The sequence below is a fragment of the Benincasa hispida genome, chromosome 6 (assembly GCF_009727055.1).
Source record: "Benincasa hispida cultivar B227 chromosome 6, ASM972705v1, whole genome shotgun sequence".
NCBI lineage: Eukaryota > Viridiplantae > Streptophyta > Magnoliopsida > Cucurbitales > Cucurbitaceae > Benincasa > Benincasa hispida.
The window spans coordinates 39214943-39231126 of NC_052354.1; the positions used below are offsets into that span (position 1 = coordinate 39214943).

At 34.5% G+C, this 16184-nt stretch overlaps 1 protein-coding gene across 2 annotated transcripts; it reads right to left on the minus strand.

Annotated features, from left to right (window-relative positions):
* Window positions 1-3374: 3374 nt before the first annotated feature.
* Window positions 3375-14961, minus strand: LOC120079734. Of its 2 annotated transcripts, XM_039034083.1 has the most exons (11): window positions 14592-14959; window positions 14447-14477; window positions 9433-11991; window positions 9242-9343; window positions 8941-9093; window positions 8537-8700; window positions 8248-8395; window positions 7798-7920; window positions 7614-7701; window positions 3956-4413; window positions 3375-3822 (listed from the first exon to the last, which is right to left on the minus strand). In XM_039034083.1, exons 3-10 carry the CDS (start codon window positions 11794-11796, stop codon window positions 4247-4249), a joined length of 3309 nt encoding a protein of 1102 aa, XP_038890011.1. In that variant the 5' UTR covers window positions 11797-11991; window positions 14447-14477; window positions 14592-14959; the 3' UTR covers window positions 3375-3822; window positions 3956-4246. The 2 variants fall into 2 exon arrangements, with proteins under 2 accessions (XP_038890011.1, XP_038890012.1); XM_039034084.1 differs by lacking the exons at window positions 3375-3822; window positions 3956-4413; window positions 7614-7701; window positions 7798-7920 and adding an exon at window positions 7927-8084 and having other exon boundaries at window positions 14592-14961.
* Between the last annotated feature and the right edge of the window lie 1223 nt (window positions 14962-16184).

Consider the following 16184-nt stretch of genomic DNA (forward strand, 5'->3'; position numbering starts at 1 on the left):
TTTAGAATCCAAAATGGGCAAAAGTTGAAAATAGGACCAAAATAAACCAAGATCACAAGTGTTAGTATTTAAATCTAAACTTTTTTTTTCCTAAAAGATTTTCACTTTATTTATCCTCTTTCATTTTTGGGATAAAATTTTATTATTCAACCTTATTTGTTCTCTTTAGTGTGTATTATTATCTATCGTTACACTCATAGTATTAAATTTTCGTTGAAATGTTGATATGTCTATCGATATTTTCACATTTCTATAGGTTCGGTGTCGATATTAATATGAAGGGCAAATTGATATTTTCATTATATTATAGAAAAATCCACAAAACATAATAATTAAGTAACAAAATATCACTAATGTAAATATAATATAAATAAGATATTTTAACTTGTTCTCTAGAGAAAAATATATGTTTTGAATTTTTTGTTTATATAATTTTTTCCAAAATATCCATTAAAATCAAAGTTTTATCGATATTTCTATGAATGTTTTGTAAAATTAAAATCTCGATATTTCCATGGACAATGATATTTTAAGCATCGGTTACACTACATATAATTAATTAAATTTATCTTAATTACCCCCGCAAATCAAGCTTAGAAACCAAAAACCAAACCAAGGAAAAAAGGTCCCTCATTGACCTTTAATTCTGACTTTTACTAACCCTAATATTAGAAGAAAAAACAAAGCAAAAGGCTAGCTTTCTAATACTAATTAATTAATTCCAACATAATTAAAGTAGATTATCCCCAATTAAAAGCCAAAAAGAAAACACTCAAATCCCATAAAAAATAATCTCAATAATTAATTTATTGGGATTCTCAAGATCAAAAAATTTTGAAAACTCTCATTGTGTTTGTCATTGCTCTTAACCAAAGAATCAAAGCATTGACATTGCAAAATTCTTCAAATAGTGTTAGCTGGTAAAGATAAGCATTGCCCATTAACAACTAAACCAAATGTGATTAATTATTACTATTCATTTCTTATTAAAATGTTGACTGACCTTCTTATATTAAAGTTAAGCTTATATAATGATTGATAAATATGAAACAATGTAGCATAGTTTTGTATTACTAACTTCACCTTTGATTATTTGAGTTCCAAACTAAATGTTTATTTTGTCTTTCTTCCAATGTGATTAATGAAACTTTTTTCATATTTAAACAACACTTTTTGTCCCCAAACTTTCATGAAACTAACAATTTAGTCCATAAACTTTGGTTTATAATGATTTAGTCCATGTACTTTCAATTTTATTAACATTTTAGTCCCTGAATTTTAGTATGTAACAAAGTGGTCTCTAACATAAAAAATTCATTAAATATTAGATGCCAGTTTTATTATTTTATGATGTAGACTTTGTATTTTATGAAAATATTGAGTCTCTAATTAGTTTATCAGTTTACTTATGCAAGAAATCTCATTAAATCTTAACACTAATTTTTACCATAAAAATTAAATCGTTACAAATTTTAAAGTATAACGACTAAACTGTTACATAATTAAAAATATATGGACTAAATCGTTACAAATGAAAGTTCAGAAACTAAATTGTTAATCTTATAAAAGTTTAGGGACTAAAAGTGATTTTCTTAACCTAAAATTTTAAATTTTGGATTAGTTTGGTCTATTTTTTTAAGGATCGAGGGTACTTTATTGAAGTGTATGTGAGAAACATATATAAAAGAGGATCATGAGACAATTCGGTGGTGAGAATGATGGAAAATATATGTCGTAATTAGCTAAAAGCTTTGAATTTAGTAGACTAAAGAGCTTCTAAGACAAGAATGTTATCCCAAAGTTGAGACCGACTTACCTACTCTTAAAATTCAATTGTTTGTTTCAATCATTATATACCACAACCTAGTAAAGAATAACATGTTGAATCACAAAGGTTTATTCAAGTTTAGGCATGGTTGGATGATGAGTTTGGGAAAGAATTAAGGTGGATTAGAAAATAAATGATAATATTTGCTTCAATCATCCCTAAGTTTTGAATATTATATTTTTAGTCCTTGAACATTGAAGTATGTTTAAGTAAGGTCAACACTTCGTTTGTGTAATGATGCTTCTTTTAACATCTTTTGTTAATAGATATGCGTATGTATATATATAATTACAATTCCTTTCTTCATTTATACAGGGTAATTTTCTTTTTCACTTTTACACCATAGTTAATTCACTAAATCAATATTAATTATTTTTTTTTGAAAATCTAAATGAAACTTTTGATTTCATCAAATTTAATTCTTGCAACTTAAGAGGAAGTGACAAAATTACCCTCTTCTCACAACCATGTTATAGAAAGCCCAATAACCCCACCAGAATACAAAAAACAAAAAAAAAAAAAACTTAACCAACAAAGAACACGAAGTCAATGCACATAAATACCAAAATTTAACTCCACAAAAATATGTAAACCTAACCAAAAAATAAAACATGTAAAAGACTACTCAAAGTCAAAGACCAAAATATTCAAACCCAATTTCGCCACCCAACACAGCTAAAAGGGCCGATGTCTACCAAAAATACCATCTAATTAAATTATAAAAATGCCGTTCACACGCTATAATTTAAAAAAATATATATATATTGAAAACCCAACTAAAAGTGTCATCCATAACAAATTAAAGTTCAATTTGATAAATTTTATCGAAGAACATAGTTCAACTAACATAAAATTTATACTATTTATTTGAAGTGAGTTACCATCTCCACTCTACCTACTGTAAAAGAAAAAATTACTCTTCAAAAAAAGCACATTAAAACTGTCATCCTTGTTCTTATATAACATGTGGTTGCAGTGATGTCCATGTGCTTTTTACTTTTGAACAAATTGCAAATTCAGTCTCACTGAGTTAATGAGCTCACATGTCTATTTTCCCTTCCCTCAAGTCATTATCCATTCACAATCCTCTTTTTTTCTTTTTTCTTTTTCAAATTTCCTTTACCTTCTACCAAACCCATAACTTTACCCTTCACACCCACCCCCATTTGTTTGTGTTCTTGTTTCCTTCCAGTTTAGCCTTTTTGACAACACAAGAAAATTAGGGTAGTTTCTTTTGGTACACGAGTGGAGTGTAAAAATTTGAACCTCCACCATCAAAAAATGAAATAAATATCAATGTCAATTACTATTGAGCTATGCTCACTTTAGTAAAAGTTTTCTCAAAATTGAGTCCAAACACCAAAAGAACAAAATATTATCAAACCAACTCTAATTCAATATTTGATAATACTCGGCGAGCAATCTTACATATGCGTAGAAAGACAATCGGGCCAAAACAAATTGACTTTGATGGTAGACCGTGAGCACATATTAGGTATTATGTTGAGTCAAATCATTGAAAAGAAAACGTTGATGATGTTAATCATTGGAGAATTTAAATGCATATCATTGTCCTTTATGCAAACGTACATACTATAAGAAATAGAAGGAAATAACAAAGTCAACCAAGCATTTGAAATATCAGTCTCTTTTGAATCAAACAAATCTAATGAGGCCCTACCAAACTCACCCAAACCAACATCTTTTCTTCTGAAAACTTATATGTATAATAAATTTAAATCAGTTTCATCTCAGATATGGAAGTACATTGTTAGGCTTGTTCCAGCAGTATCTTTCCCTTCCCCAAGATGATGTGTACCTTCCCAATTTGCACCCCCCCCTTCTCCTATTTACACATGTACTCCCAGTACAGAAGTCAGAAAATTTTTAGCAAAACAGGTCTTCCAGCAAATTATAGCAGAACCAACATATATATATGTATTGTATCATTACCGTACAGCGTACGCTTCCAATGGCAGAACCCAAGTGAAATCCTGAGCAATGGAATCAGGGAAAATGTTAGAGAAACTCGCATAACCCTCCAAGGAAGTAGAAACAGCAAGTATGAGAAAATTAAACAAGCTCGGATATTTGCGGTATAAAAAAGAAGAGAAAGAGAAGGCGTACATTCCCATTGACTACATGGATCTCCTTCATAACTGTACTTGTAGTCTCCCAGCGATATAGTCTCTATAGAGCACATATAATAACCATACTCTATAGGTAATATGCTAGAGAAAAGGATTCCACAAGAGAATGACATCACATCTAATAGCCTTCTTACACTTTACGAACCAGCAGGCGGCCTTAAAAGTTGCAAAAACTATGCTTCATATTTTTTTTTTTGAAGTGTCTTTTGCCAATTCTTGGCTTATCTTATGAATGGAATAGTGGATGGGTTGTATTGACGATTAACAACTATTTCACATTCATTGCAGCTGCCATATTCCTTAGCTTCTGAGAGATTTCTGAAAATGATGGCCTCTTAGCGGGGTCTGAGTCCCAACAGCTTGACATTAATGCCTTCCATTCTGGGTCGCACCATGACGGGATTTCAGGGCGTAAACAATTATTCACAATTCCTCCTGAAAATAAGAAATGAGAAGATTCAGTAGAACAAGATCTTTGGCCGACTATAAGTATTAGCCTTTCATTTGTTTGATAATTTTGGATTTTCATTTTTTCCAAGTTTGAGTGTGCATTTGATAATATGTCAAATTGTTGCCATTTGACTTTGATGAAACATTTTTAAAATTGTGCTAAATTTTGCCAGTAGAGTGCATAAAGAATTATGGGCACAATTTTGTTAGGCTGTCTCAAAAGTTCTTTTTGTTGGCTCCGCTTTGATACTCACTTTTCTATTGGGAATCAAGGTAGTAGGGGCTGCCTTTGTCCCACATTGGTTAGAATGACCAATGTGGTGGTACTTAAGTGGCTTGGTTCTCCCACCCAAATAGCTGGCTTTTGGGATGTGGTTCTCCAAGGTGCTTAAGTACTTAATAAAATGGTATCAGAGTCAGTTGTTGATGTTTCGGACTGGAACCGGCAGAAGGTTCTAACGGGTGTGACCGAGTGAAGTACCGCCGGAGTAGCTGCCAGGACGTCGGCTTTCCAAAGATAGGCTATTGTTAGGAACCAAGGTAGTGTTGGCTATCTTTGTCCCATACTGGTTAGAAATGGGATGACCAATGTGGTACTTAAGTGGCTTGGCTCTCCCACCCCAACAACTGGCTTTTGGGATGTGGTTCTCCAAGGTGCTCAAGTACTTAACAATAATAAAAGCTGGTTTTTTCGATTGGTAGGAACTAAACATAGAAGACTATAATTAAAAATTAAAAAGATCATGAAACAATGTATTCAAGGAGACGTTTTGAAAAGTCCAAATATTAAAGTGAACAGTAAGTCCAAAACTAGGGCCAAAACCATATTTGATCTTTTTGCCCTACTCAACTAGGGAATTTCAGACCTTATCAATATGCTCGGATTCAGAAGGCAAAAAATGACCGATTGGTAGAGGAAATGCTCACAAAAGGGATCGTTCAGCTTATACAAATCCTTTTCCGAGCATGGTTTTACTGGTGAAATAGAATGGTAGGTTGCGATTTTGTGTGGACTATAGAGCATTGGATAATGTCATTGCCCAGATAAGTTTCCAATACCAATCATTTTTTTATGAGAAAATTTCATTGATGAAAGAAATAGGGGAATCCTCATAAGCCAAAAGCATTTACAAGAAACATTCCAATTGGAGACTAAATAAGATAAAATGAAATGATTAAAAGGGTGCTTATCTTTGCACCAATAAAAAGCGGTAAACAAAATTATACCAAAAATTCTATCAAAAGATTAAAAATTGTCCTTGAATGGACGACCATTGCGCTCACACCAGAGTCTCCAAAAAAAGGCACAAGTAATGGCCAACCAAATCAACCGTTTAGTACCACCAAAAGGATGACCCACCAGAAGGGATGCCAAAATATCAAAGATAAAGGTAAATCTTGTTAGAGACCAACCAAAAGCTTTCAAAACATCACCCTTGTATGCTTTCTTTCATTTTTTTCCTCAACGAAAGTTTTCATTATTAAAAAAAAAATGTACGGAGTGAGGCTGATATCTTGTCCTGTTTACCTCCTAAGGCCAATTTGGCTAATTTATTTGTGATGTAGCCTAAGATCAATGTGTTCCAGCCATGACTGATGTGAGAGGAAGTGAAGCGTGATCCAAAACTGTGCAAGATCATCCCAAGAGTTGTCTGAAGGGGGTGGGGTGAGGAGTTGTCTAAATTTTCTTGGCAATAGGACCACGCTGAACGATTGAAGTATAAAGGGAGGTCAAATCGTCCAAGTTGGTTCCCTCAATTTTGCACTTGTACTATGGTCAATTGGTGAAGGGAATTTGAGCTTCCTTAGGACCTATAGACGATCAACAAGGGAGCTTTATTGTGAAGATATGAAAGTTGTTAATACTTCTGTGGAGGAGTGTGTTATTTGTCAACGTAATAAAACCGTAGATGGTTCCCAAATGGGTCTTCTTTAACCCATTGTTGTTCCTGATCGTATCTGGAATGATATTACCATGGATTTTATTGAGAGGTTGCCTCAATCCGAAGGCTACAATACCATTTTTGCAGTCGTGAACCATTTGAGCAAGGAAGTAGTTTGACTTTGTGGTTTTCCTGGTTCCATAATTTCTGGTCGTGACAAGGTCTTCCTCAATTATTTTTGGAAAAAGCTTTTTTGAAACCAAGGCACACAACTCCCTAAAGCACGATGTACCATTCTCAGACCGATGTCAATTGAAAGTTGTAAATGTGTCAATAATTATTTGAGGTGTTCTTGTGGGAAAAAACCTAAGCAGTGGGTCCAATGGTTGTGTTGGGCGAAATATTGGTATAATACCACATTTCATGCGTTTATTGGCATTACTCCATTTCAGGTTGTAGATGGGATGCCTCTTCCGCCATTGATTTCTTATGGCATCAGAAGGCTGCAAATTCTTCCCTTGACCAATTATTTGAGGTGTTTTTGTGGGGAAAGATCTAGCCTTGATGGCGCCCTTTGGTGGTAAGGCCAACCACCATGAGGGTTAAAACCGTAAAATACTATCAATCACCCTTCTCCAAAAGAGAATTTTTTCATGGATGAAACGTCATAGCCACTTCAATAGTGAAGCATTGTTCCTTTGCCGCAAGCAACCAACCCCCAAACCCCCATATACTGGAGGGGAAGAGAAGTCCAGCTCCATTTAACCAAGTGTCACCTGAACTAAAGGAGCCACCCTTCCAAAAAAAAAACACTCGCTTGATCACCATAACTGAGGCCTTGAAAATCGAGAAGCTCTAAATTGGAAGGCTGTTAAGGGTATAGTTTGCAAGCTTAAGTAAAGCTTTTAAGGGAGGAGTATGCTTCCATTTGCCAAGCTTAGCTTTGAATTTTTCAATAATAGAGTCCCAAAAGCGTTCCAATCGAAACCCCCAAGGGGCTGTTCTTCCTTTAAATATCAATAATAGAGAAGGGAATACCTTTCACATTAACATAAACCTTTTGGGAAATAGTTGCTGTACAATTTGAAGGCCTTTTTTTTTTCTGCCTCTCAAAATTAATATATGTTGTCCACATGAAAAATAAAGAAGTAGCCACCATATATGTTTTACCAACAATCTTAAGATATGATTTCATTATTAAATAAAAAGTTCTTGAAATCATTGCAAATTGCCAGCGAGTATAAAAAACAATCCATATCTTATCTAAAAAGCATAATTTTACCCTCATAGTTCAGTGCTCACCGATTATAGAAGCACAATGCATATCTGAATATGGTTCATCTCCTGTGAGTAGTTCCCACATAACAATCCCAAATGAATAAACATCAATCTGTATTCCAATGAAAACCGATCAGTTTACAGATAAGTTTTAAGAATGTAACTAGCTAAAACAAAATTGTTAAGATTGAGAAAATAGTGACCCTACCTTCTCTGTCACCATGTTACTTTTCCCACTAAGAAGCTCCGGTGCCATCCAGGGCAAAGTTCCACGAACCCCTCCCGATACTAACGTGTGTTGTCTCACCTTTGACAATCCCAAATCGCCAATCTAAAAAATCATGCACATAGCATGTGAACTTAGAATCCAGATCCTTCCCAAGACACAAAATACTCCCTGCCTTCGGTTCCCCATCTCCCCCTAATCTTTTTAACTTTGTGGTGGGAGGAAATTTGTAGTTGTTTAGTTGAAAGAAAAACTTTTTGAATCGTTAGCTTCATAAACAATATAAATTTGATAAGCTAACCATCTAAGTTAAAAACACAGAATAGAATAACAACAATGCATTTAAACAAGCCTATAGGTCCCAACAGAAATATCAGGAAGAAAGGGTGCTACAAAACAGAAATATTCACAAACAAATTGAGCTCGGTATACCTTGCAAACAGGCCTCTGAGGGTCCCTCATATTCACTAAAAGGTTTTCACATTTCAAATCAAAATGTACAATATTCTTCCCATGCAAATATTCCATCCCAAATGCAGCATCCATAGCTATAATGAGTCTCTTACGACGATCAATGGTCCTATGAAAAATGTAGTACTTATGTCATATCACAAATCCCAGTAGGACTCACTAATGAGAAAAGTTTAACATGAAATATATTCAATAAAAGAGCAAACGATCTTTAAGAAAATGAAATAAGAACTACCCCACCACAATTTACCTGTCCTTCTTGTGCAAAAACTGCTTCAATGATCCATTGACCATGAATTCTGTGACGGTTGCTAAGGAACCATCAGGACCATCGCGAACAATACCATAGAAGGAAACAACATTTGGATGGTGTAAAGAACTTAATATCAAAGCTTCCTTCCAAAAATCTGCAATCTGTTATAGGGAAGAAGTAGAAATCAATAATTAGTTGTATTCCGCCAAAACGATGAACAGATTCAGTAACAAATAAATACTGGAAGAGGTATAAAAAAGCTGGTCAATATTTGGTTACACAAACTACACGTTGAAGCACAAACAAGTAACAAGCATAAACAGTAGGACATGGACCAAGTCATTCATTCAATGGAACCACAAATGCCTAGTGGAGGAAGAGCGTTAAGACCAAGATTCTACCAAACGTTCCCTTTCCGAAGGCCGTCCAGCAAAACAGCTAGCTTTGATCCTCTTTATTGCAACATCAGAACCTCTCCATTTCCCATGATAAACAGCACCGTAAGTCCCAGACCCTAGTTCACGAATCTCCTCCAGATCATCATTTTTAATTGTCTGAACAACAATGACAATGAATAAAGAATCAAAGCACATGATTGAAAAGCATAAGCAAAGTCATAATGAACACAAGCAATAGCCAAAGAGCCTTCCAAGAAATTGATATATATGAGGTGAAAGAAAATACGCATGATTGTAAGTTTACTTGTAATCCTCTTGAAATGGCTTCCTCTTCAGCTTTTGTTGGCTCAATTCCGGAGCTTTGATTGTCACTCTCAGTTTCCAACTCAGGTTCCCCATGGGCATTCTGTATGGCAAAGGAAACAACAAAAACATAAACAAGTACAATGAAATATTGTCAAAAGACAGAAAATTGCTCATTTGCTTTGTCCTAACTGAGGAGTGTCGCTCATTTGTCGTCTCTTTTTTGCCCATTGAATCAGGTTTCCTTTGAGCGGTTTCTTCAACCATTGCCTCTTCAGATACTTCTAGTGCGGCTCTTTTCACAGATGCAATCAACTCAGGTAAGAAACTCAGACGGCTGACAGATAGTTTAGGCTTTTCAAGAGTCTCTACAGAAGGTTTCAGACCATCACCATTTTCTACTGCAGAGTTCATGCAAGTTGAATTTAAAGATTCAAGGGGTGCAACCTTAGAACATGTATCATCAGTATTATTCTGCCCTGGATGAGAAACAATGTGTCCTTCAGAGATATCAACTTTCCCGATATCGTTTATCATGTGTCCGTTTCCTTCTCCATGCACAACTTTCCTTTCCATCATCATAGCTTCATTAACCACACTAACAGCCCTCGGTTGTGGATTTTGGCTAGGATGAAAAGGTGCAACCATTTTTTCATGAATAAATGCTGAAGATGAATCTGACCTCGGCATAGGAGAAGCGACAAGGTTTATCTTATCTAGATGTGGTTGGATATGTTCTAAACTTGTGAAGTGTTGATTGTCATGGCCACCCGTGGCCGAGTTAGTCTTCAAAACATGTGCAGGTAAATGCTCTAAACCAGTTGCTCCCTCAACACCCAAATTTTTTTGTGAGGATTCATGCCAAGGATTTTGGTGGTCCATACCGATATGAATTCGTGGACTACCATCCTGCATGGCTTTGATATATCCTGGATTTATGCTCGCATTCCCTTGTTGAAGGAAAACAGATGCTTCATAAGGGGGGGCAACGTGCAATGGATTCTGAGCATTTCGCCAAGAGGCATTTCCAGGCATATGCCTTGGTGCCATTGGAGGATAATGAGGTTCTCCTCCATATCCATAAGGTATATAACCAACACCACGATCTTCAGGAGGGGGGGCACACATATGTTGCCCACTAGGCACAACCTGATCACGAAATACCTCATCATGAAAATTCGTGGAAGCATGGTAGCCATCAGTTATATTACTTTGTGTAGGTGGAAAATTTGAGCCAGAACCATCCACAATGTAGTGATCATTCAATCGTCCAGCCCCAGAAACATGTGTTCTCGTGTCATCCCCTCGCACACTCATATGGTGTTGCATAATCCATCCTTTCTCATGGGGTGGTGTCTCATTATAAGCAGATCGATGATCATTAATATTCTGCTCATTTGGAAAAATACCATGATGGAACTTCGTGTCTGCCTTGTGCATCAAGGCCTCCCTATTCTGAGAGTATTCAAGCGGAAGTCCATTTAATGTATTAGCTTGCTCCATGTGTGTTTGATACCGATGAAAATTTGCCCGACAATGTTCACAAGAACTATTCCCATCTGGAACACCATGTCCATGTAATATATTACCTGGGAAACCTGACTCTTCACTAATTGTTCCATTTGGCAGCCATACAATATTCTCATTATATTGTGGTTGATGTTCATACATATGTTGGTGATTCATTTGCTGCCTGACGTAGTCTTCAGGCATTCTTTCCAAATATTTATCTGGCAAATCTGGGAATGGCATACGGTACCGTGCAAATGGAGAAGATGGATATTCTCCCATCGGTCTTGAATCATATGGACCATGATGCCTGGGTGAAAGGAAAGCAGGACTCCATGGAGCTTCCATTTCACCATACCTTTGAGTTGCAGATTGTTGTTGCCCACCAGACCCAACATGAGGGATTGTGAGCTGATGCAGGTGATATTGTGACAAGGGCTCACAACTCCTCTGAGTGTGAAGACTACCTTCAATATTCATTGAATTCAAAAAATGTTCAGTCCCATGCATATCATCTAAGCCACTAATTGCAGGGGAATTTTGCTGTTGTTGTCTAACAAAATCATTCATGTCATTGGAATTATTAAGAGCATCTACATATCGCCTCTCAGTATCCCTCTCATCCCCATCCACAAAGGGCAAAGAACCATCTTGTTCAGGATGTGAAAACAAGAATATCCTGAGCCTAGTGAACCCGTCGCCAGAACCCACCTTATCATACTCTTCCATCATGTTAATCACATCATCATCATTGACAACAGACACAAGAGCATCAGGATCCTCATCTGGTTGCTGGTACTTCAACACTGCAGCCCCATCATAAAGTTCCCTCATCTTAATCATCAACTCCTCATATGTAATATCCCTTTGAACACTCACAATCCTCGTCTCTCCCCCAACATACCGAAGCTTGCCATCTTGGGGGCGAGGCATTATACTTCCCAAGAAGCTGCACAGGAATTTAACACGCGGGATTTCATCATTTGAACCAGGATTTGAGATAGGTGAGGAATTAGGGGTAGAGCTCCGAGTCAAAGGGCTATCCATCTGTTTAGATATTTGAATGTCACTAATTGCAGTCCTTAGCTTTGCCCATTGAATTTTTAATCACACACGAAAACAAAACCACAAAAATGTGTAACCATCCAGAAAGCAACTCCCAAGTTTCTCAGTTTTTAGCGAAACAAATTCTCCGGTTTCCCCAAATCCATTTGGCACATCATAAGGAATCAAAAGAACATCCTGAAAAAATCAATTTAAAGGATTAAAGAAGAAAAAAAGTAACAAATCAATCAAAAACAAAACCTAAAAGCATCCCAAAATAATAATAATAATAATAAGATATTCTAAAAATAGATCAAAAGATCATTAAAATCCTCCAATTTACAAAGAAGCGGGAATTGCGTAACAATATGTCCATCAGTGTGATGCATTTTTGGTAATTCTCAAAACAAAATCATGAGAGCTAGCGACCAAAGTGGACAATATCACACTAATGTGGAGTTATGCGGGTGGTTTCAACACCTAACAATATGTTTTGTTTGATATAATATGCAAAGGTGATATACGTCCTTTTAGAACATTACATCACAAATATGAAGGTGACAATTCAACTTACAACCTCTTCGAAGTAGCGTGAGATGTCTCAATTGCTGACCTATGAATTATAATTATGTTTTTCTAGCATAAAATATATCAAAGATTTATTTTATTGGTCATATCAATTCGCCATCTATTAGGATTTAAGCTTGGTAAAAGTATAGAAAGTATAGTGAATTTTTGGGTGAAAATTAAAAAGAATTTAGATTGTGCAAGAAAAAAGAGTAGGTTTTGCCATGCAGCTTATAAAACTATAATCTAAAAATCTGCCTAAATTTCTCTCTGCCACAACTAATGAAAACAGTTCACATTAGGAAATTCTAAATATTTCATAACTTTGGGAGATCTAACCATGCTATAAAAACTATATGATAACTTTTCAAAAAAAAAAAAAGAAAAAGAAAAAGAAAGAAAAAATATACAATAAAACTTTTAAAGAAAGGAAAATTGAAACTATGAGAGTTAAATGATAATTTAAGTGCATGTTTAGGTGTGATTTTGAAATTGTTAAAAATCACTTTTTCATGTTCAAAAGTCACTTCAAAACACATCTTTAATCACTCAAAATTATTTTAATATTTAATTAAATGTAATTTCATATCATTAAAACTGGTTTTGAATAATTAAAAGCATATTTTATAATGATTTTAAAAATGACAAAAGTACTTTTAACCATTCCAAAATCACTCCCAAATATGCTCTAAATTTATTTTAATAACCACTGCCTAAACTTTTCAGATATAGCTTTCCGGTTCTCTATTTTTGACTACATGATTTAGGTTTAGTTTTACTTTATCATTCATTATAAATTGTATTCATATTTATGGTCATTGTGGTTGGGTGGAAAGAAATTCTTCTATCCACCCAAATGATGTGTTTGTGTGCATACGCATGTTTTATGCCTGTAGATTTAAAATTGTGAAAAGAACAAAATAGTCCATATTCTCCCACCAACTTGAATATATTCTAAAAATAAAAAATTCAAATATATACATGCACATATCTTATTAAGCTTGATAAAAAATTGTTATAATATCATTTTAGTCTCTATACTTTGAGGTTAGTTCACTTTTAGTCCTCATATTTTTAAATGTTCAATATTAGTTCTTATACTTTCAAATATCCAATTTCAGTCTCTATACTTTTTGTATTCTCTAGTTTGAGAATGGGGAAAAGGGTATGACTTGTACCAAAAGCTTTAAGAGAGTGTTTTTGTAATTGGGATCGAGGAGAGAACTTTTTGTGATTGTAACATTTTTTTCACATAATGGGCTTCTTTCTGGTGAGTCATGGTTTTTCATCAGTTTTGGTGTTTTCCACATAAATTCTTCTGTTTCCTATTTTTTATTACTTTCTTTTAATTTCTCCCTTTTTTTTTTTGTTTATTCCTACGATAGAAGTGGGGTTTTTCCCAACAGTAAAACCAAAAGTAAGGCCATAATAACTTATAATAAATGTAGACAATATATATCATTACCATCGTAAGATGGTGGATAAGTAAGATATTATATCCTTAACACTAACACATTAAAAGATCAAGGAGGACATTTATCAATACTCCTCAATACTCAAATTGTGTCTCGTCATGAAAAAATAATACCTTTGGTATTCCTTTCATAATATCTAAGAAATATATAAAGTTGTATATTCAATAGCTATCAAACAAGCCTAAAAATCACACGGTTATCAAACTAAGCCTAAACATTGAATTGTACTTTTGGATTGGAGGCGTAGCTCCTATTGCCATAGAGTTCCCTGAAACATTTGTAATAAGCACCAAGACTGGGATTTGGGTTTCAAAAGAAGGTAATTTAGATAGAGAATTTAACATTTACGTAGACCTTATCAATTGCATCACATTGTATAGCTCAACTCCAAGTTTATGGTATGTTTGAATCTTTGGACAACTACAAATTCAGGTTAGGTTGGGTTGGGTTACCGGGTTATTGTTTTCTTTTTTCTTTTCATAATTTTAAATACTTAAATTTATCTACCAACACATGACAAAACATTCGAGTGTGAGAGAAAAACACATAAACACGTAAAACAGCGACCAACACATAAACTTCTTTTACAATGAATTTACAATTTTACATACCTTACACTGAAGAATAGCTAAACCTGAGGCCCTGAACGCGAGAAATCAGAAATCAGAGATCTGAGATTAATACAAAAAAACAAAACAAAACAAAACAGAGCAAGAAGGTGAGGGAGACGAGAGAGACGAAAGAGTGAAGACTTACCTTCGGAGTTTGGACTTACTGGCACTCGAAATGGAATGAGTGGATGAGAGAACGCCGTGAAGGAGATAGATGAAGTAGAATTAGAGAGACACCGTGAAGGAGATCGACGGAGTGGAGGGAGATCGACGGTGAGGGAGAAAAGCAGCAAACGTTGAGATGAGAAAGATGAGAAGATCAAGAGGAGGAAGAATGGGAGAACGGAGATGACGGTGGCGATTGTCGAAGGCTGAGGGAAGAAGGAAAGGGAATGGAAATCGGCCAAAGGGGAAACTCCTTTGTACCTTACCTTTCATCTATGATGATTCGTGTTAATCGAAAGGCTAGTATTTTTGTTGTTTTCAAAAGAGATGGGTTTCTCAACCCTCTTTTCGGTTTTTTTTTTTAATCGTTAACGCATATTATATATCTCATATGTTTGATTTGTCATCTTTGATTTTATTCTCGATTTTAAATTAAATCGAAAGTTCCACAACTTTCTAAAAAAAGAGTTTGAAAACATAACGCGTCTAATTTTGAAACGAAAATAAATCTCATTTAAATTTAATATTTTATCGGGTGAAAAATTAAACTTTCAACCTTTTAAGAGAAAGAACATGTCCATTATCGTTAACCTAAACCCATTTTGACAATCTCATTCAAAATTGTATTTAAAATTATTAATGTGTGTGCCAAAATGAGCATGACTCAAAGAGATGCCATTATCAAGAGATCAAAAGTTCAAAATCTCTTTTTTACTACATAATCAAAACACAGTACATAGATGAGAAGCAATGACCAATAAATCAACCAACCACTGGTCTACCACAAAGAAAAGCTCACACAACTTAATAAAACAAGAAAAGCATCATACCTTAGACTTCATAGTCGAACTAAACACCTAGTGAGATAGTAAGGTAGCTCATGGATATAGCAAGTACAAGTGCTTTGTGACCATCCTCTCGACAATGTTTAGGTTTTGGTGGAACAATAAATATTCGGGGGAAAAGTCTAAAATACTTAAATGCCCTAATTTCTTATTTGTAAGTTTCTAAAAGACAGGTATTCTCTTTTATATTTAAAGATGTTAATGAAACAAGTAGAGCAAAAATACTTAGATAAATCTCAAACTCCACTTATCTTTCTGTGCAATTCATCCAAGTATTTAATAACAAGTTGTCCTTTGGCAAAAATTTTCTTTAAAATTTTTTTTAATTATCGATTTTTTTTCCAGTAATTGAAAGAGATAAGTTGCACCTAGGTACGTCCAATAGTGTAGGAGACATTAGACATGTCTTCCTAATCCATACTTGATTTTAAATATGAGAGGTTTGGAAATTCTTCATGAGAAAATTCATTGCTTTCTTTTTTCTTCTTTTTTTTTTTTTGAAGAATGCTTTTTTTTCCTTATTGATGCGGCTTGAATTAAAATGTGGAGAAAACTGGTTTATTATTTTATTTTTATACATTAATTTTATAAGCTTATGTAGTTTATTTATCTATAAACAAAAAATTACGATTATATTACTTTAGTCCATGTAATCTTGGTTTTAGTTCATTTTGGTATCTATACTTTTAAAAGGTTCATTTTGATCTCTATATTTTTAAAATATTCAT

What these genes read in the sequence shown, in the direction of transcription:
- LOC120079734 (XM_039034083.1), bottom strand. Translation starts at nt 11,796, where the DNA reads ATGGATAGCCCTTTGACTCGGAGCTCTACCCCTAATTCCTCACCTATC. An exon ending in CAAATGAGCGACACTCCTCA is followed by an intron (nt 9,344 to 9,432) that starts GTTAGGACAAAG and finishes TTTGCCATACAG; the next exon opens with AATGCCCATGGGGAACCTGA. An exon ending in GTAACATGGTGACAGAGAAG is followed by an intron (nt 7,702 to 7,797) that starts GTAGGGTCACTA and finishes ATTGGAATACAG; the next exon opens with ATTGATGTTTATTCATTTGG.